Source organism: Onychomys torridus, chromosome 7 (genome assembly GCF_903995425.1).
Source record: "Onychomys torridus chromosome 7, mOncTor1.1, whole genome shotgun sequence".
Taxonomy (NCBI): domain Eukaryota; kingdom Metazoa; phylum Chordata; class Mammalia; order Rodentia; family Cricetidae; genus Onychomys; species Onychomys torridus.
Genome location: NC_050449.1, coordinates 56,642,116 through 56,665,246, shown reverse-complemented (window position 1 = coordinate 56,665,246; position 23,131 = coordinate 56,642,116). Strand labels below are relative to the sequence as shown.

At 46.1% G+C, this 23,131-nt stretch overlaps 1 protein-coding gene across 4 annotated transcripts in view; it reads left to right on the top strand.

Moving 5' to 3' along the window:
- Map2k5 (mitogen-activated protein kinase kinase 5) overlaps positions 1-23,131 on the top strand; it is a 234,619-nt gene that overhangs the window by 194,338 nt on the left and 17,150 nt on the right. For 3 of the 4 annotated variants that reach the window (XM_036192310.1, XM_036192309.1, XM_036192308.1), the window contains 2 exons: positions 3,134-3,195; positions 6,629-6,674. In XM_036192310.1, coding sequence (XP_036048203.1) covers positions 3,134-3,195; positions 6,629-6,674 — 108 coding nt within the window. Of the gene's footprint in view, positions 1-3,133; positions 3,196-6,628; positions 6,675-23,131 lie in introns of those variants that run through there. The other variant, XR_004945416.1, reaches the window with a different exon arrangement.

The window sequence follows — 23,131 nt, the reverse complement described above, 5'->3', positions numbered from 1 at the left end:
TGTCTAAAACGAAGAAGAAAGGAAAAAAAGGAGCGTGAAAAGGTCTCTGCTGCAGCAGCATGAATGTTCTCTTAGTGTGGTAGCATGCTTTTGTGGACCCCCAAGCTCTCGGGGAGCCACCTTTGCCTCTGCGGGTGTGGTTCCCTCCGCTCACCTTCCAGCCAGCCCTCTGCTTCTCAGAACAGCCTTCCTTGAGGCAGAGAAGAGACTCGGATCTTAAAATGAAGAAGGAATATGTGGCAGCATACACATGAGATGAGACTGTCCCCCACACGCCTCCGATGAGTGATTTCTTCCAGGCCCCTCTGAGATGAGTCTGTGGCTCTCCAAATTCAACATGGGCTGCTGTTTTCAGAAGTAAAATAAATTATTCACGGCTACCACCCAGTGTTCCATAGTTTTATAATATGAGGGACGTAACAAGCTATAATATTAGGTCTTCAATAAAATTTAATGTCTGTACAAGGTGCTGCATGTCTCATTTCCCTTCTGCTGTGTGAAAGTGACACCTTTATCAAGCTGCCCAGTCTCACAGTTGGCTTGGCATTCCACGTTGAAGCAAAGGCTACATTAGGGTCATGTTTATACAGGAGCTTTGTAGAAATCCAGCCCAGAAGTTTAACCATCTTGGTAAATATTGAGCCACATTGACATTAAATTTTATTTATAAATTTCCTAAATACTGCCTTTGAAAGCAACTACTCGGCAGTGTTTGGTGGCACATGCCTTTAGTACCAGCACTCAGGAGGCAGAGGCAGGTGGATCTCTGTGAGTTCAGGGCCAACCAGGGCTTCAGATTAAGAACCCTGTCTAGAAAAATAATAAATAAGTAAATAAATAAACCAATAAAGCAACTGCCACTCAGATAGTTGGAGTACTGTGCATACATCCAAGAAAGAAAGGTCCACGCAGGGTAAGTAGAGGATTTCTTCTTGGATCAGAGTTATAAAGTTTTTTGCATTTTTGACTTTAAACTACCTTCTCAATCATGGTTGTTGAAGACACACGTGTCATTTCTGGGTTTTCTTTGTCTTTTTTCTGAGACAGGGTCTCACTATGTAGCCTTGGCTGTCTGGGAGATCACTGTGTAGACAAACTTGGCCTTAAACTAAAGAGATCCATTTGCCTCCTGGGACTGAAAGTGTGTCTAACCACCATGCCCAGCTAAAATGTCATTTCTTGACCCCTCAAGATACACACACACACACACAGAACAGACCAGGTGAAAATTGGTACCTTGTTTAGTTTTTGCTTTTCAAATCACTGGGACGTCTGTGACCACTTTGCTGTAGTGTCATGGAAGCCGGTCTGCTATTGTGGGTCTTGTGGCTTTTGAGTAGCCCCTTCCTCCTGCTCTGTGTATTACCTTGAGTGATGCTTTGAACTTGATGAGCTTTTGTTCACACTCCTTCCCTTTGCTTTCTTTCCTTCTGAAAGGCTTTCTCTACTGATGACAATCTCAAGTTTGAAAGTGCAGCTGTCCCCTCCCTCTCTTGCTTCCACTGGATGAATAAATTCAGAGAGTGCACTTATTATATATATAACAAGATATATCTTGTTCATCTTCTCACACACATACACACACCTTTCTTTCTTTCTTTTTTTTTTTTTGGCTGCCTTGGCCCCCTCAGTTCCTTTTGATTTAATTGTATTTTCCAGCAGTTTCCAAATTGTTTGAATCGAAACAAAGCCTTAATAAGAGTTCTAGTTAATTTTCTGTCTTGTAATTACCGATCTCATTTTTCTGATAATTGGCCACAGCAATTATATGTATATTTACTAATCACGTAGGAGGCTGTGTGGTTGTGTCTCTCTGCCATTGATAATGACACACATAGTGCAGAGGTGCTTTTATCTTCTTCTCCTTTCCACTACATCAAAGCTATTTCCTCTCGTTCTCCATAATGAATACATGCATGCATTTGACACAGTTGTGTGCTAGAGAAATTGTTTGGCTCCCACCAAATGCTGCATGCTCTGAGTTCCTAGCCTGCAGCGCTGGAAGGTTGTATGTAATGATATATTGCTCATCCAAATGGCCAAAGCACTCCAAAGCACAGTGAGATTAAAATAAGTCATTCCTTTGTTAATTTAAATAGGTGCATGTATCATACTTTGCGGGGCACTTTGTGTAGGGATGTCAGGGAGGGGAAAAGACGCCGAAAGGTATTTTTAATAGCAAATGAGAATAGATGAGAATGGAGTCATTTGCAGCTGCCTACTTTATGTGGCTCTCTTGTTCCAACTGTAGGCCTAATGAGATGACTGTTGAAGTACTCTGCAGTGTAATTTCATTACATCCTGAGCTGCCACGCCATAAACACAGCGGCGCTCTCTGTCACTCGTGGAAAACCTCCTAAATTCTTAAAGCCTTCCTCTGCGAACAGCAACGGGGTTCTCTCCCCGGGTCACGAAGCCCAGTCATTTGTTGCCCGGTAGTTTTCTGCTCTTTCTGAGCCGCGCCCGCCGCTGCCGCCACTGCTCCTGGTTTTCTCATCTGGTCTGGGAGGTGGCAGTTTCTCATCATGTCCCCAATTCACGGGCTTCCTGACACAATAGTCGGCCCAGGCTGGCAGAAAGGCTGAAATCCCTTCTCAGGAAACAACTCACCCTCCAAAGTGTCTGTCTTTTAAATTAAACACACACACAAAAACACAATATGCAAATATACAGCAAGGGGCAAGCAGTTAAGAGCAGTCAGATACACAAATAAAATGTAAATAACAGGAAGTGTAAATAAATAGCAAATCCAGGAAAAGAAACAAAGGTCAGAACAAGAATAATTTCCCGGCTCCTTGTTAATTACAAGACCATTTGTGTGTTACTTAAATAATCATTAATTTCTCATTTACACTTTCCCTACCTTCCTTCCTACCCTGTGGCTATCATTGTCCTTTTTTCACCTCCCCCATCTCTGCTCTGTGCTTCTCACCAGTGTAAAATGTGTGGGGCTCGAAATTTGGCATCTTTACTTCCCTGTGTGGAGGAGGGTTCAGCCAGTCCTTTTAATTGGATGAGGCCTTCCGCCATCCCAGCCCCTCTCCGAGGCCTGGGTGGAGGGTGGAAGGGGAAGAAAGGGGGAAAAAAACTGTTGTGGCGACTTTGGGTGACTTGTTTCCTCCCTCCCTCCCAGGATTCACCAGTCCTTCCGCTTGGCGAGTTCTCGGAGCCGTTTGTACATTTCATCACTCAGTGGTGAGTCCCCGTTTGCACACCCGTCATGCCCTCAATGTAAATGATACATGCCATTAACTCCGAGTCTCTCTGAGACCTTGTGACTCTCCCTGCTTCCTTTTGGAGATGGGAGGGGCTTCTGGGCCTTGGGCAGCTGGGGCAACAAAGCCAAGAAATTGTTTAAATTATGTAAATGTTATTTACACAAAGGGTTGTGGTGAATTTCAGAGCCCCTCCCTTCCCCAACTTAGTAAACTACTAAGAAGGGGATTCCTCCAACACAGGCACCCACCGTTGCCGTCCTCTGAATTTTCTTCCCAAAATATACATCATTTTATCACCCCATTGATGGACCTATGAAGCTTTTCTCATTGTAACCTTGTTAGCCATAAAACTGCCTGTTCCTTAGCCAAAGCAGCCGTTTATTAATTCACCTGATTCTCAGTAAATACCTTGTCCTCAGGTCTATTTTAAACACAATCCTAGGGTCACGCCTCACTGAAGTTTGATGTTAAAGATCACAGAGACCTTTGTTGAGCCCACTCCAACCCTCCAGGGACTGAGAGGAAATCCAGGGTTTTGCGCAGGGGGTCGTTGGAGACTCCCAGCAAGGCCTTATCATTTTACCCTGAAGAAACAGACGGTCTTCAATCCCAGGTTCTTTTTCAGCCCTCTGCATTTTGCCTCCAGCAGGACACATCTTTCTTTTATTAGCCCTTTCTCCATGTCCCCAACCTTGCTGGACTCTCGTGGTGTAGCCTCAGGGGGCCAGTTGCTCCGCTGCCCTCAGGCTCACCCCAGCAGGGGGAATTACCCCAGAGAGAGGACACAGATCAGGGACACTGGAACGGTGACCTCCAGAGCAGGAGGCAGGATATACCAAACATTCTGAAACTCCTCCATAACCCCCTGGCTCCTCCTCTCCCTCCTTCACCCTTCCTGCAGGGTGCACAGGCAGCCCCTGCCAGGAGAAGCCATTGCTCTGGGGCGGTACAAGGTGGTGTGGGCAGCTGCACAGAGTCCTCCCTCAACTAGAATGGCTGTCCCCTCCCCCCCCATGATCCATCTGATGGTTACACAAAAGTGAAACCAAGAAATATTCCTTAATATAAATGTCAAGCTTTATCACCTTTTTGACTGAGTGTGATATGTTACCTCTTAATGAAAATGTCTCATAGGGTTTATATTCCACCAGAAAAAAATGAGGAAGAAAATTTCCCCCAGATCTAAAAATTGTAATTGCTTCTATTTACTTAAAATACTTATGTCATATTCTGTAGCTTTTAGAAACTATTTTTACTCCAAAAATCTTTTGTTTTCAAAGCATGCTATACTTGGGGAAAATGCTTATTAATTAAACACCAGGCTCATGAGCTCTTGAAGCTCATTAGAACTGTGCGTTAGAGCCCTGGTCCAGAAACAGATTGATCTCTTAATTTCCTATACATGCAATTCCTGAAAACACTCAGAAGTACATCATGTCCCACTATATGCAGAAATTGGGAAACAAACTGCAGTTCTGGGCTGCTTGGAGCCCTGGCATTGGGCATCACAGAGAGAGGTTGGATTTCTGACTTCTGTGTGGTCTCTGTGTGGTCTGAAACCAGCCTGGAGGTGGAGTGAGCCGGGCACCCAGGAAGAACAGTGTATGAAGCTTTATCACCCTCCCATCCAAAACATTAATTGGCTGTTATATAAAAGTTTTCTGGAGACTGGAAGGGTAACCTGTGTTAAAGTCTCCACAGATGTCAGCTGAAACAGAAGGGATCCTGGGTAATAGCCTTGTTTTCCCAAGAGATACAGCTACTTTGGAATGTCAGATTAGGACTGTTACCAACTCCACTGGCGAGACAGCTTGAATCACTTGCTAATGGATGCAGCATTTGAGAGGTGCATATGGTTATTTATAGAGAAGGCAAATGTCCTCGATGTCATTAATGGTTCATAGCTATGGTTCTTGTTTACCAAATGATCATTAGATCTCTCTATTTAAAAAAAAAAAAAGTGTTATCAGAAAATTCACAGTCTCTTTCCTGACTTCATCTCACAAATGCTCTGAGTATAGAACAAACATGGCCACAGGTAGGCAGATGCCCACCATCACCTCTGTACCATTTGGTCCTTCATCACATAGCTAAGTACATGCAGCTGCTACTAATTGGAGCTACTGGAGGGCAGACAGGAAAGAGTTTGCATGAACAATGTGATTCTTTAAGGGGCTTAACTAAACTTAACTGTCTCACAACTGTGAAATGAATTAGCACCTTGCATCTTAGCTGGAGTAAATGCAAGTCAAGAAGATGTGTAAGGAGCCATCTGTGGTCTTGTGGCATCATCTGTACTTCTGACATTTGTTTACAGCTCAGCATTGAGCACCAGAACCACAGTGTTTTCTCATGTGACCTGACTGTCGCCATCCTTCTTACCCCAGTGGCCAAAATAGAACTATATTGTTCCTGGAATTTAAGATTGAAATAAGTTGGCAACTGAGTCAGACTATCGATGCTCTTTCCACAGTGATTTCAAAAATAGAATTACAGGACTAGAGGGATGGCTCAGTGATTAAGAGCAATTGTTGCTCTTGCCGAGGACCTGAGTTCAGTTCCCAGCACCCGCAGGGTGGTTCTCAACCACCTATAACTCCAATCCCAGGGGATCTGACACCTCTTCTGACCTCTGTGGGCTCCAGGCATGCATATGCTACACATATATACATGCAGGCAAACACACACATAAAATAAATAAATCTTTTAAAAATAGAATTACAATAACTTATCTTTATTTCAACAGTAACTTTAATAAAAGAATTCTGATTCACAGTGTCCCCAGAAGTCTGACTCGAGACCAGCATAAGATCAGGAATGTGTGTTAGTACTTTGGACAAGCATTGAGCTGGTGGATTTTGCTCTTGGTTTTCTGTCGGCTTAGTGGCCGTACCAGAATCCACTGATATTTTAACTACTGTCTGCACCCTTTGGCCTGCCAGCACTGACTCAGCTCAGCCACGGCCACCAAATGTAGGTTTTAACTAAGTTTCTATCATTCTATTTACCAATAAAGACTCAGGACTTAGATATTGGGGTGAAAACCTGCTAGATCTGAGAAGCAACCAGCTGACCTTCCTTTCTGGCCAGAGATCCAGCAAGAGAAGTATCTCTCCACTCTCCCAAACCGAAAAGACCACTGAATCTCTAAGTCCCTCCCTACTCCTTTCTTGTGTCTCTGTCCATCTTCCCGGCTCCTCTGACTTCTCTGTGGCTAATTCCTGTCAACTAGTCTGGCTCCACCCCCTGGTCCAAGGAGCACTTTATTAACGTAGTTTTGGAGTTTCATAGTGTGATCAAATATCCAGCAGCATTTTGCAAACATCCAAATTCCATCAGAAACAGGGATGGAAATTAACAGCAAAAAAAATTATAAATATAAATGAGGGTCTTTTGTCTTCCTACTGCAGCATGAGGAAACAGCCCAAAGAAAGACCGGCCCCCGAGGAACTGATGGTGAGTGAAATCTTCTTGGGGGTCTTAGAGTTCCCCAGGTCAGTGTTTATGTTCAGCATTACAACAGAGCCTGGCACAAGGGCTGGAGATGTGGTTCACTTGGTAGAGCACTTGCCCAGCATGCTCCGAGCACTAGAATCCATTGACAGCACCTGATAACCTAGCAGGGTGGCACACAACTGTGGTTGTGGCATTTGAGAGGTAGAAGCAAGAGGATCAGAAGAAACTGAAGGACTAACCTTGGCTCTAAGTGAGGCTAGCCTGTGATACATAAATCTGCCCCAACCCCAGCCTCCTTAAAACCAGGACATTTAAACAATCCACAGGCTAGAAAGTCAACATTATTTACTTTATTAGGTAGGGTTTTTCTTATTTTCTTTCCATGCTGGAGACTGAACCTAGGGTCTCCTGCATACCAAGCAAGCACTTGCCTACTGACCCATATTCCCAGCCCTAGGTAGGTATTTCTGAAGCTCAGACCCTTGAACTTAAGTTTCACTTTTGAAAACCCCACCATTTTGAAGCTTCATTCAAGGGTCACAACTTAGTGCGTTGGCTGTTACTCCTTTCAGAAGTTCCAGGGCTGGTGAGAGCAAGTTTGTAATGCGTGGTGCAGGCCTCCGCGGAATTGTGACTGTAGTGTAGGGTCCTCTTGATCCCCGTGGAATGAAATGAGATCAATTCACTGTGAATCTTTGGTCTTTCCTCAGAAACAAACACTGTGAGGTGGCTGGTGCTGTGTTCCCAGCTCCAAGGCAAGCTTGCTTTGATTGCAAAGGACAGTTTTTATTCAGGCAGGGAAAGGAACAGAGATGGTCCCTTTCAATTCCTAAATGGCCCTTCACTTCCTACCGACCGTTGATGGGTGTGAGCTGGGTGGAGGGTTGGTAACAGTGGGTACGGTCAGCTCTGCCTGGCACTTGGGATGCCTCTGTCTACAGGTGACTGCGGTCAGCCAACCTCAGCCTTTTGAAACAAGGTGCATTTTACTCTTTTGGCTCAGAGGGTTTGTCTTTTGGATCTTGTTCTAAGCACCCAACTTCTGTGTACTACAGTCCATCTTCACATAAGCATGTCCCTTTGATGTCACTAGCAGGTACATTTCTCTTTCATGTCACACTGGACTAGGTCTCACTTTTCTTAAAAGCGTCAAATTAAAAGTTCATCCCCAAAACCTTTGCAATTTCTAACTATGGATCTTGTGTCCAGACCGAAGGTAGCATTGGGGGTTTTGTTTGGTTTGCTAGTTACGTGGTTTGGGGGTTTTATTGTTTGTTTGTTTGGTCTCTAATGGTTTGGAAGATCTTGCAGTTAGTCACATTTGAGGAAGTCTGGAGCAGGTTCAAGAAATGGAGACCCATTTACCTGGTCATTATTGTGCTATGGCTGGATAACTCAGCTATTACACAAAGAAAGGGGGTTTCATAAAGCAGATACCTGTGGGCAAGTGAATGTTCGATGCTGCGGTGAGCTGGCCACTTAGAAATAAAACATCTGCAGATCATGTGTGCACCCATAAGTGCATGTGGATGTATGTTGAGTAAGGAAGACCCCCCTGAGGAAGAGGATACAAGTCATAGAAATAAGACTAAAGGGTGGGCATTTAGCTTTTTAACCCTTTATGTATGTGTTCCATCTTTTTAATTAACAAATATATATTTTTTTAAAAAAATAATAAAGAAAAACATAGTCACAGGCAACACCTTCCTGTACTTAAATTTCTCTTAACAGTACTCATTATTAAGATTTGGGCGGAATTTATCCCCAGAGGTCTGGCAGAAGTGAAGCAAAGCCTTGTTTGGTAGAACTTGGTGAAGAGGGAACAAACAGATGGCTGCAGTCAGTGGTCAAGGTGATGGAGACCTGCCTGAGTCACATCCCAGAGATCCCAACCTAAGGAACCATTTCTTTACTCCCTGTAACATATTAAGGACTTTAATTTTCTCTTTACCCTCTCTGCATGCAATCTATTTGATGTTTCTCCCATCTGAAGGCAAGGGCCTCCTCTGAAATATAAGAACTATAGCCCATTTGTCACTGTAGGTGAAGGCCTGTGCCTTCTGAAAGAAAAAAAAAGAGCAATTTATCTCCCCCAAGTACAATAACCCCAGCCAGCAGGGTGCCAAAGAGGACTGTACTTGGACTGTGTCAGTGGCAGGGGCCCACATAATTATCAGAATTTCCCTGTGGGTCAGCATCTTCCGAATCATAGGAAGAAAATCAAAGATGAGGTACTTGAAAAGATGGTAATTATTGATTCCCCGTTTGGAAGCTCTTACGTGAACTCCAGGTGTGGCTATGACTGGCAACACAGCATGGCCCTGCCTAAATAAATCTAAATGCAGGATGGGTGGTCCAGATCACCCTGGACCCAGGACCTGACCATGCACATAGCAGAGTTCAGGCTTATAGACCTAAGTGCCTATTATCAAGCTTTAAAAATCATTGTCCATGTCATTCTAAGATTAAACATGAAACTTAAGTTTAAACTATTTTTTTAAGACCATGCTGGCCTCGAACTCACAGATATCTGCTTGTCTTTGCCTCCTATGTGTTGGGATTAAAGGTGTGTGTGCCGCCGCCGCCGCTGCCGCCGCCGCCGCCACCACCACCACCACCACCACCCAACACGATGTTAAATTCTTAAGGCCATTAAAATATCAGGTTCAGAATACATTTCAGGGTAGAGCTGCTAAACTCTATTCTCTGTTGTTCTTCAGATCAGATAGCTATATGCTGTAAATGGAAGTCTTATGATGCTAGTCCAAGGAACTTTTAGAATGCTTGCATGTTAGGGACCAAAGTCCACATACTGAGCACAGTTTTCTGGTGGACAGACCTTAAACTGCATGCAGAATGCACTCAAACTGGTCATGTTGCTTCATACCTGTCACTAGTACTCAGGAGATGGCTCAGCACTTAAGAGCATGCACTGCTCTTTCAGAGGACCTAGGTAGGCCTAACATCAGGCAAGTCACAGCTGCCTGTGCCTCCAGGGATGGGATCCAACACCTGCTAGCCTTTGTAGGCACCTGCACATATGTGGTGCATATAAACACACAGTGATATACAGAGAGAGACAGAGAGAGAGGTGGAGAGATGGCTCTGTGGTTAAGAATGCACTGGCTGCTCTTCCAGAGGACCCAGGCTCAATTCCCAGCACCCACATGATGGCCCACAACCATCTGTAACTCTGGTTCTAGGGGATCCAATGCCCTTTTCTGACATTGAGGGCACCAGGCATGCAAGTAATACACAGCCATACACTCAGGATAAACACCCGTACACTGAATCTTTAAATTTAATAAAATAACTATTATTTTTTGTTTGTTTTTCCAGATAGGTTTCTCTGTGTAGCTTTGCGCCTTTCCTGGAACTCACTTTGTAGACCAGGCTGACCTCGAACTCACAGAGATCCACCTGCCTCTGCCTCTTGAGTGCTGAGATTAAAGGCGTGCGCCACCACTACCGCCCAGCATTTATTTATTTATTTATTTATTTTTTAAAAGCAAGCAGATGCTGAGAAGACTGTGCCATGAGTAAAATGCTCACTCTGTTGTTAGTGTGAGCACTCTGTTGTTAGTGTGAGCACTCTGTCAGTGTGAGCACTCTGTTGTCAGTGTGAGCACTCTGTTGTTAGTGTGAGCACTCTGTCAGTGTGAGCACTCTGTTGTCAGTGTGAGCACTCTGTTGTTAGTGTGAGCACTCTGTTGTCAGTGTGAGCACTCTGTTGTTAGTGTGAGCACTCTGTCAGTGTGAGCACTCTGTTGTTAGTGTGAACACTCTGTTAGTGTGAGCACTCTGTCAGTGTGAGCACTCTGTTGTCAGTGTGAACACTCTGTTGTTAGTGTGAGCACTCTGTCAGTGTGAGCACTCTGTTGTTAGTGTGAGCACTCTGTTGTTAGTGTGAGCACTCTGTTGTTAGTGTGAGCACTCTGTCAGTGTGAGCACTCTGTTGTTAGTGTGAGCACTCTGTTGTTAGTGTGAGCACTCTGTTGTTAGTGTGAGCACTCTGTTGTTAGTGTGAGCACTCTGTTGTTAGTGTGAGCACTCTGTTGTTAGTGTGAGCACTCTGTTGTTAGTGTGAGCACTCTGTTGTTAGTGTGAGCACTCTGTCAGTGTGAGCACTCTGTTGTTAGTGTGAGCACTCTGTTGTTAGTGTGAGCACTCTGTTGTCAGTGTGAGCACTCTGTTGTTAGTGTGAGCACTCTGTTGTTAGTGTGAGCACTCTGTCAGTGTGAGCACTCTGTTGTTAGTGTGAGCACTCTGTTGTCAGTGTGAGCACTCTGTTGTTAGTGTGAGCACTCTGTTGTCAGTGTGAGCACTCTGTTGTCAGTGTGAGCACTCTGTTGTTAGTGTGAGCACTCTGTTGTTAGTGTGAGCACTCTGTTGTTAGTGTGAGCACTCTGTTGTTAGCGTGAGCACTCTGTTGTCAGTGTGAGCACTCTGTTGTTAGTGTGAGCACTCTGTTGTCAGTGTGAGCACTCTGTTGTTAGTGTGAGCACTCTGTTGTCAGTGTGAGCACTCTGTTGTTAGTGTGAGCACTCTGTTGTCAGTGTGAGCACTCTGTTGTTAGTGTGAGTACTCTGTTGTTAGTGTGAGCACTCTGTTGTTAGTGTGAGCACTCTGTTGTTAGTGTGAGCACTCTGTTGTCAGTGTGAGCACTCTGTTGTCAGTGTGAGCACTCTGTTGTTAGTGTGAGCACTCTGTTGTCAGTGTGAGCACTCTGTTGTTAGTGTGAGCACTCTGTTGTTAGTGTGAGCACTCTGTTGTTAGTGTGAGCACTCTGTTGTTAGTGTGAGCACTCTGTTGTCAGTGTGAGCACTCTGTTGTCAGTGTGAGCACTCTGTTGTCAGTGTGAGCACTCTGTTGTTAGTGTGAGCACTCTGTTGTTAGTGTGAGCACTCTGTTGTCAGTGTGAGCACTCTGTCATTGTGAGCACTCTGTTGTCAGTGTGAGCACTCTGTTGTTAGTGTGAGCACTCTGTTGTCAGTGTGAGCACTCTGTTGTTAGTGTGAGCACTCTGTCAGTGTGAGCACTCTGTTGTTAGTGTGAGCACTCTGTTGTTAGTGTGAGCACTCTGTTGTCAGTGTGAGCACTCTGTTGTTAGTGTGAGCACTCTGTTGTTAGTGTGAGCACTCTGTTGTCAGTGTGAGCACTCTGTTGTTAGTGTGAGCACTCTGTTGTTAGTGTGAGCACTCTGTTGTTAGTGTGAGCACTCTGTTGTCAGTGTGAGCACTCTGTTGTTAGTGTGAGCACTCTGTTGTTAGTGTGAGCACTCTGTTGTTAGTGTGAGCACTCTGTTGTTAGTGTGAGCACTCTGTTGTTAGTGTGAGCACTCTGTTGTCAGTGTGAGCACTCTGTCATTGTGAGCACTCTGTTGTCAGTGTGAGTACTCTGTTGTTAGTGTGAGCACTCTGTTGTCAGTGTGAGTACTCTGTTGTTAGTGTGAGCACTCTGTTAGTGTGAGCACTCTGCTAGTGTGAGTATTTGAGTTCAGTTCCCAACAACTTGTGTTTAAAAAAAAAAAGCCGGGTAGCCTGGCATGGTGGTGCACACCTTTGATCCCAGCACTCAGGAGGCAGAGGCAGGGATCTCTGTGAGTTCGAGGCCAGCCTGGTCTACAAAGAGAGCTTCAGGACAGCCAGGGCTCCACAGAGAAACTTTGTCTTGAAAGGCCAAGCAGACGAAGCCGAGTGTCAGGAGATACTGGCCAGCAGCCTAGCTGAAAAGGAGAACTTCAGGTGAGAGACACTGTTGTCTCCAAGGACTAAGATGGGGAGTGACGGAGCGGGACATCTGATGGCCTTCACTGGCACACATACACACCCCACGCAAACACACCATGTACCTATGATTCCGGTGCTGAAAGTGGGCAACGGGAGGCTTCTGGGAGGGGCTCACTGGCAAGCCAGTCTAGCCAATCAGTGGACTCCAGAGCAGGACCCTGCCTCAAAAAATGGACAGTTATAGAGGAGGACATTCCCTGTCAGCCTCTGCCTCCACGGTTAGGCACGCTCACATACACGTGTGCATACAACACACAAACTAGTAATACACTCCAAGTTTTCATCATTAACATCAATATCCCCTTCTGAGATCACAGAGCCTGACAAAGATTCAAATTCAGATATTTAAAGACCACTGTGAGCAGAGTCCTGTGCTTATCCCAGCAGCTCCTTTAAAGGACAGTACACCATACAGGTGGAGTCTCACAGCGGAGAGGACAGGTGCCCAGCTAGCCAGAATGAAGGAGCAGCTTTAAAGGAGCAACAAGAGGTGTGTGAGTCCCAGCAGGATGGTTGGGGGAAGGTGGAGAGGTTAGTGTGTGGAAAGCACCTCCAAAGGATGTGAAAACATTGAACTGTATTCATTTTCAAAGTGTTGTTCCAGGCTCACCAGACAGAACAGGCAAAGCACCCATGTGTGTGCACCCCACACCTTTTCAGAGCAGTGGAACAGAAACCCCTTTGACCTTGGCCTGGTAGAATTCCGAACACAAAGTTGGAGTTCAGGTGGGCAGTGCCCCCAGCTGAGGGGTCACTGGAGAAATCCCTCTAGTGAGTCTGGTGATGAAGCAGAAGGGACTCCAGTGTGAGTCTAAAAACTTAGACTCTGCATCAAAGCAGCCCAGAACCCTGTCTGTGTGGAACTTCTGCTCTTGGATTGAATATCCTGTGCAGCTGCAGGGCAGTCGCTTGTGCTGAGGGCGGTGGGGTTTCTGCAGCCATCGAGAGCCTAATACATGAATCAGGAGTTGGCTTTAAACCCCAGGAAGGAAAGGCAGCCATGGGCCTTCAGCATGCTGATGGGCCAGCTCTCTCTGCTCCTGTAATCTTGATTTCACATGTAAAGAACCACATGATGCTGCTGGGCCCTGTAGCCGTGTTCCGGGAAACCTTGACAAAGAGTTTCCAGGCAGTGGAGACCAAGGAGGAGGAATTAACACCCTTCCCCAGGCTTCAGATGGCCATGGCAGCTTCTGCCAGGCAAAAGGATGGGTGGGACTTGAGAGGGAGGGAAAAACACAGCAGAGGTGGTGGAGAAATTTCCCCATCATGCCACAGGTCAGATCAGAACAGAGGGACACCTTGAGAAGGGAGTTCTAGTCTTATTGTGCTATTCAAATGGTATGTTTAAGAAGCTAGGATGTGGAGCTGGGCGATGGTGGCGCACGCCTTTAATCCCAGCATTTGGGAGGCAGAGGCAGGTGGATCTCTGTGAGTTCGAGGCCAGCCTGGTCTACAGAGTGAGTTCCAGGAAAGGCGCAAAGCTACACAGAGAAACCCTGTCTCGAAAAACAAAACAAAAAACAAAAACAAAAACAGAAGAAGAAGAAGAAGAAGAAGAAGAAGAAGAAGAAGAAGAAGAAGAAGAAGAAGAAGAAGAAGAAGAAGAAGCAGCAGCAGCAGCAGCTAGGATTCGGAATATTGCTGTGTAGACAGTTTGCTTCTGCAAACCACAAAGAATTGCGCCTGAGGCAGTGTCTCCCTTTAGGTTCTGTGGTAATGAAGGCCAGGCTGTGACTTGGCAAGGATCTGAGGCACAGTCCTTGCCTGTACCACCGCAAAGCAATTACCTTCCCCTTCCATGTCTGCATGCTCATCTGCAGGAGATGTGCTGGATCAGAGGGCCTTGACCAGGGAAGGCTGTGAGGAGTCTGAGATTACAGGCAGAATCCTGTGTTCCTGTGCAGATTGGCGTTTTTTTTTCCCCTGAAAAGAGGAATTTATAGTTGTCACCAGTTTTTCAAAGGGACTGTGACCCTCAGTGACTGTTCAGCTCCCAGGCTACCTTCCCATTTTGCTCTTTCCAGATTCCTGTCAAGGCCAGACAAGCAGCTCAGGAGGAGGGAGTCACTCACTGGGAGGGTGTTTGCTCGCTGTGGGGGAGGGAAAGGAAGCGTCCTCCCAGTGGGGACTCCGCCAGGCTCCCACCAGCTGTCAGGCAACCCTTTAACCTCCCAGCCTGTCCCCAATGAGGGTCATCGCTCAGGAGAGGCGGGTGAGGGCCACAGGCACCCACAGTTACAATCTGGGCTCAGTGCGGAAGATCGTTCTATGCATTTAGAGCATTTCCGAGAGCTTCCCATGTCTAAGCTCTAGTTAATGGAATCTATGCATAGTAAGTAATCAGGTCAGAAGAGAGCAGCGTCCCGGTTTGAGATCAATCGCTGGCTAATACTTTATCGAGGCCACTTTATTATCTCATGCTGATCTGAATCCATTCTCCTCCTCCTTTGTAGCACACACTTCGGCTGTGGGAAAAGTACAGATCCCATACATATTAAAAACATATACCCATTCTATCTGTATGTAAATGCGTGAGGCACAGCTGGATATTGCAGAGGAGTTTGATTTACTAATAGTTATTATCTGTTCTCCCCGTTCAGTGGCAGAGAGAATTTCAGAAAAACAAGCTGGCACAGAAATTGTCTTTATGCCATTACTATCCTGCTTCGGTAACTGTTTAAAAACATGGGTTTTCTCTGTAGGCTCTAATAATGCCTGTTGTTTTGTGCATTTCCCTGTGTATCTCTCTGTGCATTCCAGAACAGGGTATCCTGTGTTAGTCTCTTCCCTGGTTTGGTTTTTCTGTTCCTAAGAGCAACCTGGGGCTCAGTTTGCTGTTGGAATGTCACAATTTGCTTAGGAACCGCGTAAATCTTGGGGCTGGCTATACAAGCAGGAGTGGGCCGTAGGGGAGGGCTTCAGCTGTAATCACAACAGGGTTTTGGATGTTTGCTCCTCCACCTCATTCCAGCTGCAAACAGGACGGCCTCGAATTTCTCCATGAAGGCTTTGTGTGTGAGAGGTGGGAATGTTTGGGGGCTAATAAACACCAAACTGCTCCAGAAAAATCTGTTTAAACATTTAATTACTTGCAAAGAGATGTTAACTTGTTTAACTCCTCTAAATTAAATTGTCACTGGCAGCTTTTCTGTTTGCTTGAACCTGGTTGTAATTACATTTTCAAATACTGTGGTTGGTTATTCTCTCAATTAATCAAAGTATATGATAAATCAGACATCTGTATAGTCTCTTCCAAAGAGTGACGGGATGGCGGGTTAGATGTTGGTCCCTCCTGCACTGAGATCCCTTTATGACTTTGGGGTTCACACACATGTCTTTGCTTGCCAGAGACACAGACCTTCTGGCCACTTCAAAAGGCAAAATGCACTTGGCAAAGTAAGATGATTTTTATTCTGCTATCTTAATAATAAGAACATTCATTAACCAGAAAGACTCAAAGGAAAGGGGGTGACATAGGTTTTATGGAGGCAGGGAAAGGAGCTGAAGAAGGGCCAAGACGGGGCTCATCTCTGAAACCAGGAGGTCTTCTGTGGTTGACACAAAGGTGGAAAGTTGCTCAGCTTTCTGGAAGTACAGGCCCCAGCCTGTCCAGCACCACATGCTATTAAAGAGGGGACAGCCGGAAAAGATGCATTCCCATAGCCCCTTGGGTGCTCCAAGACCAGGTACTAGGGGAAACCAGTACTTTTAAAAATACTAAGGGTGGTTAGCAAGCTCTTGTGAATGTGAATGTCATTCACTACATTTGGCTCTTGCCTGTGTCAAGTGCAATATGTTTGCTATTTCCTTCCCCTCCTCCTCTCCCTCCCCCTCCCTTAAGGTCCTCCTCAATCTCAATCCCAGAATTACAGACCTGTACCAACATGCCTGCCGCATACAAACCTGGTTTTAAGATGTTCCCGAGTGTCTGACTCACTTTTGCTTTGGGTTCTATATTTTGCCCATACACTGGTCAGCTGTAGCTCCCAGAATTTACAGGCAGAAGTCCTGACTGGGGCCTTCAAGCACAAAAGTCCTTGCTGGATGGTGGTGGCTCCAAACAGGGTCTAACTGACAACCATGTCATCCTTTCTTTCCTCGGGTTCTAAAGGCCATTAGAGTAATGTTTGTGTTTCCTTATGCATAGGATTCCTCTAGTAAAGCTCATGTTAGCACTTTAACTGCATATAATTATGATGCCGAGTCACTGTCTGGGTGCTTGAGACAGCGCTAAATCAGTCAGCTTTAATTTGAATTTCTGATAGCGTGTTAACACTTCAGCAAGACGGATTATAACCCTAGGAAACGGGCTTTGTTCCTCCTTAGATATGGTCATGATGAAACTTTAAAGAACAAACACATATATGTGCTTATAGGTGTTTATATATACATGTATGTGTACGTGTGTGTACATGTGTGTGTGTGTGTGTGAGTGTGTGATGCATGCATGTGACAAGGAAAAGGTCTAGCCTTAGTCATGGTGATCTGACAGTTCTCATTTCCAGATGAGGATAACCCCCCCATCCTCAAGTCAGATCCCTTTCCCTTGTAATTACATGTATGTGCTTGTTTGTTTGGTGTATGTGCAGGCATCATGGCACACATGTGGATGTCAGAGGACAACTTTCCAGGGATCACTTCTCACCATGTGGACCCCAGGAATTAAACTCGAACGGTCAGGCTTGGCAGCAAGCACCTTAACCACTGAGCCACTTGGCTGGCCTCCAGTCCGATCTGTTATTACAGCTGTGGCTTACCTGTTTGAGACTGCAGCTGTCTGAACACAGGCCTGCAATGTTCGTGTTCTATGAAGCTGTCACCTCCCCAGCACCTCCTTTCAAGGCACAGTGAGGTGTTGCAGTCACAGCCCACGAGGAAAGAGGTTCCCTTAGGTGTGGTAGAAGCGGTTGACCTCCTCTTCCCTCATGTCAGATTCCCTGGGGGCTGAGGGAGCCGCACTCTTAGCCTGCATCCCCCTCATTTGGGTGCACTGAGATGTCTGCAGGTTCTGCCTTTGGGTGTTCAGCCTCAAAGGCAGCCCTGATCCTTCTCCTCCTGCTGCAGCTTTACCTCTGGCAGGATTCACTCCCTACTCTGAGCCAGTCAGTGTGTGCAGAGGCAACCCTCACAGCTCGTCAGAATCATGTGAGAGGTTTAGAGTAAGAAATGTCAGGGTCCTAACTAGACTGAGCACCTCCAACCCTATGGTCAGGGAACAGATATGTTTTGTTTTGTCTTTTACAGCCCTCTGGGTGATTAGAAGGAGCACTTTTTTCCTCTGAGTAGATTGTAAGTCTGCTGAAGGAAGAACATGATCTCATAATTTAGTGCCTATCAATCAGGCTAAATGCTATTGCTCATTCTTTGCATGTACCATGCTCGCTAATCCAGTCAATAAACACTACTCTGACAGGAGCAGCTGAAAACCAACAGGACAAGTCCCCAGAAGAAGCTCACCCAAGGATAGGCGATCCCTGGAAATGATGATACACTCATAGGATAGTACATGGTCTGATTAAAATTTTTTGTTTGACTCCCTGCTGTAAGAGCTCATCCAGGTACACTCAGCTTCCTAGGACGTTACTGTGTTCACAGGATGATATTCAAAGCATTGCACAAAGCAGCAGGACAGGGCCGTCAACAGCAGAGCAAACACTCTTGTCTCAGTCCTGCCCTGGAGGTGGGAACAGCCTGGAATTCAAGGCAGGTGTTGCTCCACACCACTGTCGTTTGACCCCTGGAGAGCTCACTCCAACGGTTAATTCCAAATCAAAAGACCATTCTCAAGCCAAGGCCTAGAGGAGTCCTTCTGGCCAACACCCTCTTCTCCTGATGAGATAATAGCAGGAGAGCCCCAGGTCTCTATGGTCAGCACACCAGCTGCACACCACCCTCATGCATGCCCCAGTGCCCAGGGGAATGGTGGTCAGGGTGCCGAAGCCCAGAAATGGTTAGCTGTTGAAGGTACGAAAGGATCTGAAAGCCAGTCCCTGGAACTTGGCAAATACTGGTGAAGATAGCAAAGTAGTTTTCCCTGTGAGAACACACTGATAAATAGATGCAATTCTTATCAATTATTAATGCGACTAACCAGGAATGTCAGGGGCTGGGGAAAAAAATATGAGAAACCTCCTGTTTACAGTTGTAGCCAGCTGGATTTGTTTAATGGGTTGTTTGCTTTTTAATTTGTAGCAGTTTTGAGCAAGACCTTTGGGGACTGGGATTCTTACGGCTTCGGATACAGTTATGGGGGGGGGGGTGCTAAACCTGTCTGCAGATAATGTGAGGTTCACATGGCCATTTAGAGACTATAGGAAGGCAGTGCAGACATTTGGGCCTTCCGTCCTCTATTTAATTTTCAAGATTCGAATTAAACATCAGGCCCTGGTCTACCGAGAGACATTTGCTGGAGCGTGGACTAGTTTCTCCCCTGTACCCTGCTTTACCACTCTGCTCTCTCTGTATAAATGGTCACCGATTCTGAAGTTGGAGAGTAGGAACCCTTCATTTATTCCAGCAAAGGTTCCCCTGGCACAAATAAAAATGGAATTTTCAAATGTAACCCGATTAACTCTTAATTGTACACCAATACCCTGTGTTTGTCTTGGCTCCCACAGAAGGCTTTCAGTGCGACCTGCAGCTCTGTCTTGAGTTGCGGGGGAGGGGGATTCAATTAATAGCAGGACTTTCTAATTGTGGGATTGGTGTGGAGTTGACAAAAATTTGTATAAATAGGGTACATTTTTCTACTTAAGAGGGCTGTGCTGAGACATTTTTTAATTGGATTTTCATGGTGATTGACAGCATTTGATTATGACAGTAACTTTATTTGGCTGGACTGCTTTAGCCCTTGTTCAGATTTCCCATCAAAGCTCCTTTTCACCGTCTCAATCCCCGGAGGAGCAGCAGTCATTGTGGAGGAGCCTTTTAACACCTTTGTTGTCCGCTCCCTGGTGGTGATTGGGCCCAGCTGGTAGTAGATAGGAAAATGGGCCTTTCACAAAGAGGCTGCGGCTCCCGCCTCTGTGGCTTCAGTAATTTTAAGAGCCCCCCAAACCTGTTGAGGATTAGAAGTAGCTTTAGATGTGAAATGAGTGTTAAGTATTAGTAATCGGGAGATTAGGGCCCCAGGGACCACAAGAGATAAACAACCGCAATTAAGGCAAATCTGCCGATGTAAACAAAATTTAGCAAAAGCAGATGCCCTCGCCATTTTGGGGATTGATTTGAGGGCACCGAGGAATCGATTTTTGTCTTGTTTACACTTGCAGACCCCTGTGATATACTGGAAGGCTAAATATTTCATACCGCCTGATTTTAGTTAATTTTTTTTCCAGTGCCTCACAGTAGGCGCCTCTCTTCTCGCAGTGACCAGGCCTGAGTTTATTCAGCGTTCATAGGGAGCAGCTAATTGTCTATGAAGGGCCCCCGTGTTTAAATGGGCTTGACAGGAATTTAAATTTTGTTTCAATCAACCCCTGTGCTCACAGCCTGCTCCAGCTTCTAATTTTTAAATTAAACATGATTTTTTTTTTTAAGCCACAGCCTTGCCTCTGGAATGATCTCCCTCTAGCTTTCGGAAGGCAGACCGGCAACCCGAGAAGCTGGCAGATGCTGGGAAGGTCTTTCTCCGGAGCAGGGCTGGCCCCTGTCAGGAGGTCTGCAGAGCCTGGGCTGGGATTCTGAAAAGTGGGTTAAGCACCAGGAGGCAAGCATGGTGGCTTTTGGGACCAGCGAGATTATAGCCCCTTGCACTCATGGTACAGGCTGTTCCAGAAGCTCTCTCTGCTGTAGAGAGGCAGAGAGAGAATTTCAGTGGCACTCACCAAGTTTGTGTCCTGAGCCCCAACTCAGTACAGAGTATCCTACCGAGATGGGGAAAGGGGGCACCGTGTGGCCCCTGGGTCCTGCAGCCTAGCAAGAGATGAGGTAAATCAGCTACTCATGATGGAATTAACAGGGACATACACAAGTCCCTTGCCTCAACTGCCCAGTTCTGGCAATCTCTGGGTTCCTGCAGCATTGCCCTGTGCTCTGCCACAGCCCACTCCCCAGTCACATGGTGAATCCTCACTCGCCACCAACATTCAGCCCTTGCTGCCTTCCAGGCCAGTGCCATGAAGAAAGTGGCTTTCTCTAGCATGTTACCGTCCTACGGTAGCTGGGGATAGTCCTAAACCAGGTCACGGTTCCTAGAGGACAGATAAGTCCTATTCATCCTCTTTGGATCTTTAGCATCTAGTCCAGCCTGAAACCAAACCCAGCAAATGGCTGCTGAATTGGAATAATAGGAATTTATTTGATGGGTAAGATGAGTTCTGTGAAGAAAGGGTTTTCCTTGGCCCTGGGTATCTAGGGAGACTTTGTGAATGGAGTGGCCAGTGAGCCAGGCCTCACAGGACAGACAGGGCGGATATTTATGTGCATTCATCACTATCGACACACAAATGTGAAACCCTGCTTGGCTCTAAGAGAAAGTGCCACTCTCTGATATCCACACTGGCCAAAGCTGGTACCTTAGTTTATTTTCTGAGGACCAACTTGATGGATATAAAAGTAATGATTGCACAGAACTTTGTGACTGTGATACGTTCAGAAAGACTTCTGATATGTATGTGGTGACTTAAAAAAGAGTATGTATTTACTGGCATAGGTTTGCAGTCACAGCTGTGTGAGAGGCTGCAGTGGAGTCTGAAACAGCCACTGTGGCTTATGAAAGCAAGATCTGAAAGGGAAGCAGCTGTTACGAGCCAATGACATCTTTTAAGAATGAGAGTTCAAGTTCTCCCACATCATTATCTCGTTTTTACCTTCCCGTGGATACTAAGGCCTAATCTCACTTCCACAGCTGCGATACATAAGGCAGGCTCAGTGAGGTTGGCCAGTGGCTAGGAGTCCCACACAGTGGGGAGCACCAGACTGCACTGCGTCCTGCATCAGAGCTGTGTCTCCTGCCACTGGGAGGACAGCGGGACGTTACAGTGGTTTGAGGATTTCGGCCAAGTGACTATTCTAGAATAACGTATAAACAGTCCACAAAGAAATGCGTGAGACTACTAAAGCGGGTGCCTGCTCAGCTTCTGGAGGCTTTCACAGACCACTGCCGTGGACCTATACCCTTCCACGTCTGAAGGACTCTGAGTGAGGCTGCAAGCAGGTTTGCACATGCTCAAAGCCAGAGCCAGACAGCGCAACCGGAAGAAAATGGAACTACCAGCTGCTTTCACCAAATCTGCTAAGTGGTTATCTAAAGGGAAGCCAAGAGCATTTGAAGGTTTTATTGTTCATTGGTTTTGGCAACCTGTGCCAAAAACTGAGGGCAGAGTTTGCCTGCTAGTTCTCTGGTCACAGCTTCCCCACTCCCCAGATCCCAGCTGCCTGGTTCCCCTGGGGGAGGTTTCCATGACCGGCTGACTTTACTGGGCACATACTATGTGTGGATACAGATTCATGTGCCCAGAGTATTGGGCGGGCGGTAGACGGCGTGGTGTCTTCATTGTTTCCTGAGCCCAGCCACCGAGCAAAGGAGTCAAACCTGAGAGCATTGCTTCAAGCAACTGTGTCAAAACCTCTCTATGGAAGAAGCCACATAAGCCACATATGAGCTTTGGGATGTGGCTTCTAGTCTTGTCCCCTAAAGTGTGGGGGCAAGCAGCTCCAAGCCAGCCACTTGATGCACGGCTGTAGGAGAAGGCAGAGGGCTGTCCCCTGCAGCTGTCCCAGTAAGGCACCAAAGAGTCCTCAGTGGTTTCTGTTAAATAAGTGTTTACAACACAAAAGAAAGAAGACTGTAGAGCTGGGCATGGTGGTGCATGCTTGTGATCCTAGCACTTTTTTTTTTTTTTTTTTTTTTTTTTTTTTGGTTTTTCAAGACAGGGTTTCTCTGTGTAGCTTTGCGCCTTTCCTGGATCTCACTTTGTAGCCCAGGCTGGCCTCGAACTCACAGAGATCCGCCTGCCTCTGCCTCCCAAGTGCTGGGATTAAAGGCGTGCACCACCACCGCCCGGCGATCCTAGCACTTTACATAAAGACTGGAAAGGATCTGGATCATAGGTCACCCTCAGCAACACAGTGAGTTCCAGATTGGCTTGGGATACATGAGACCCTGTAGGTACCAAACTGTGGCAAGAGCTTTGAGAGGCTTGTAAACAAGAGTGGGGTCACATCCTTCGTGTTCATAAGACAAGTAGCCTGGTAAACCAGAGTTTAGACATCCAAAGCAGAGTTTCCAGTACAGCACTACCTCTAGGAAAGTGGGGGATGTTTAGTTAGCTCATGCCTTTACCTGTAAAATGGGAGAGGTGGGGCTGGCAGTATAACTCAGTTGGCACAGTGCCTGCCTAGCAAGCACAAAGCCCTAAGTTTGAATCCCAGCACTCAGGCAATGGAGGCAGAAGGATCAAGGCAGTCAAAGTTATCCAAAGATATAGAGCAAGTTCATGGCTAGCCTGAGCTACATGACAACCTATCATGAAAATAATAATAATAATTCATTTTAATGGAAACGATAATGCCCATATCACACGGCATTCTGTGAACTTCCAGCATAAGGTAGAGTTTATGAAAGTATGATTGTAGACTGTTAATTGCTTGACATGGATAGGTCTCACTCATACAGCCTCCTCCGGTTACGATTTTCAAATCTAAGATACCTGGGCATCTCCA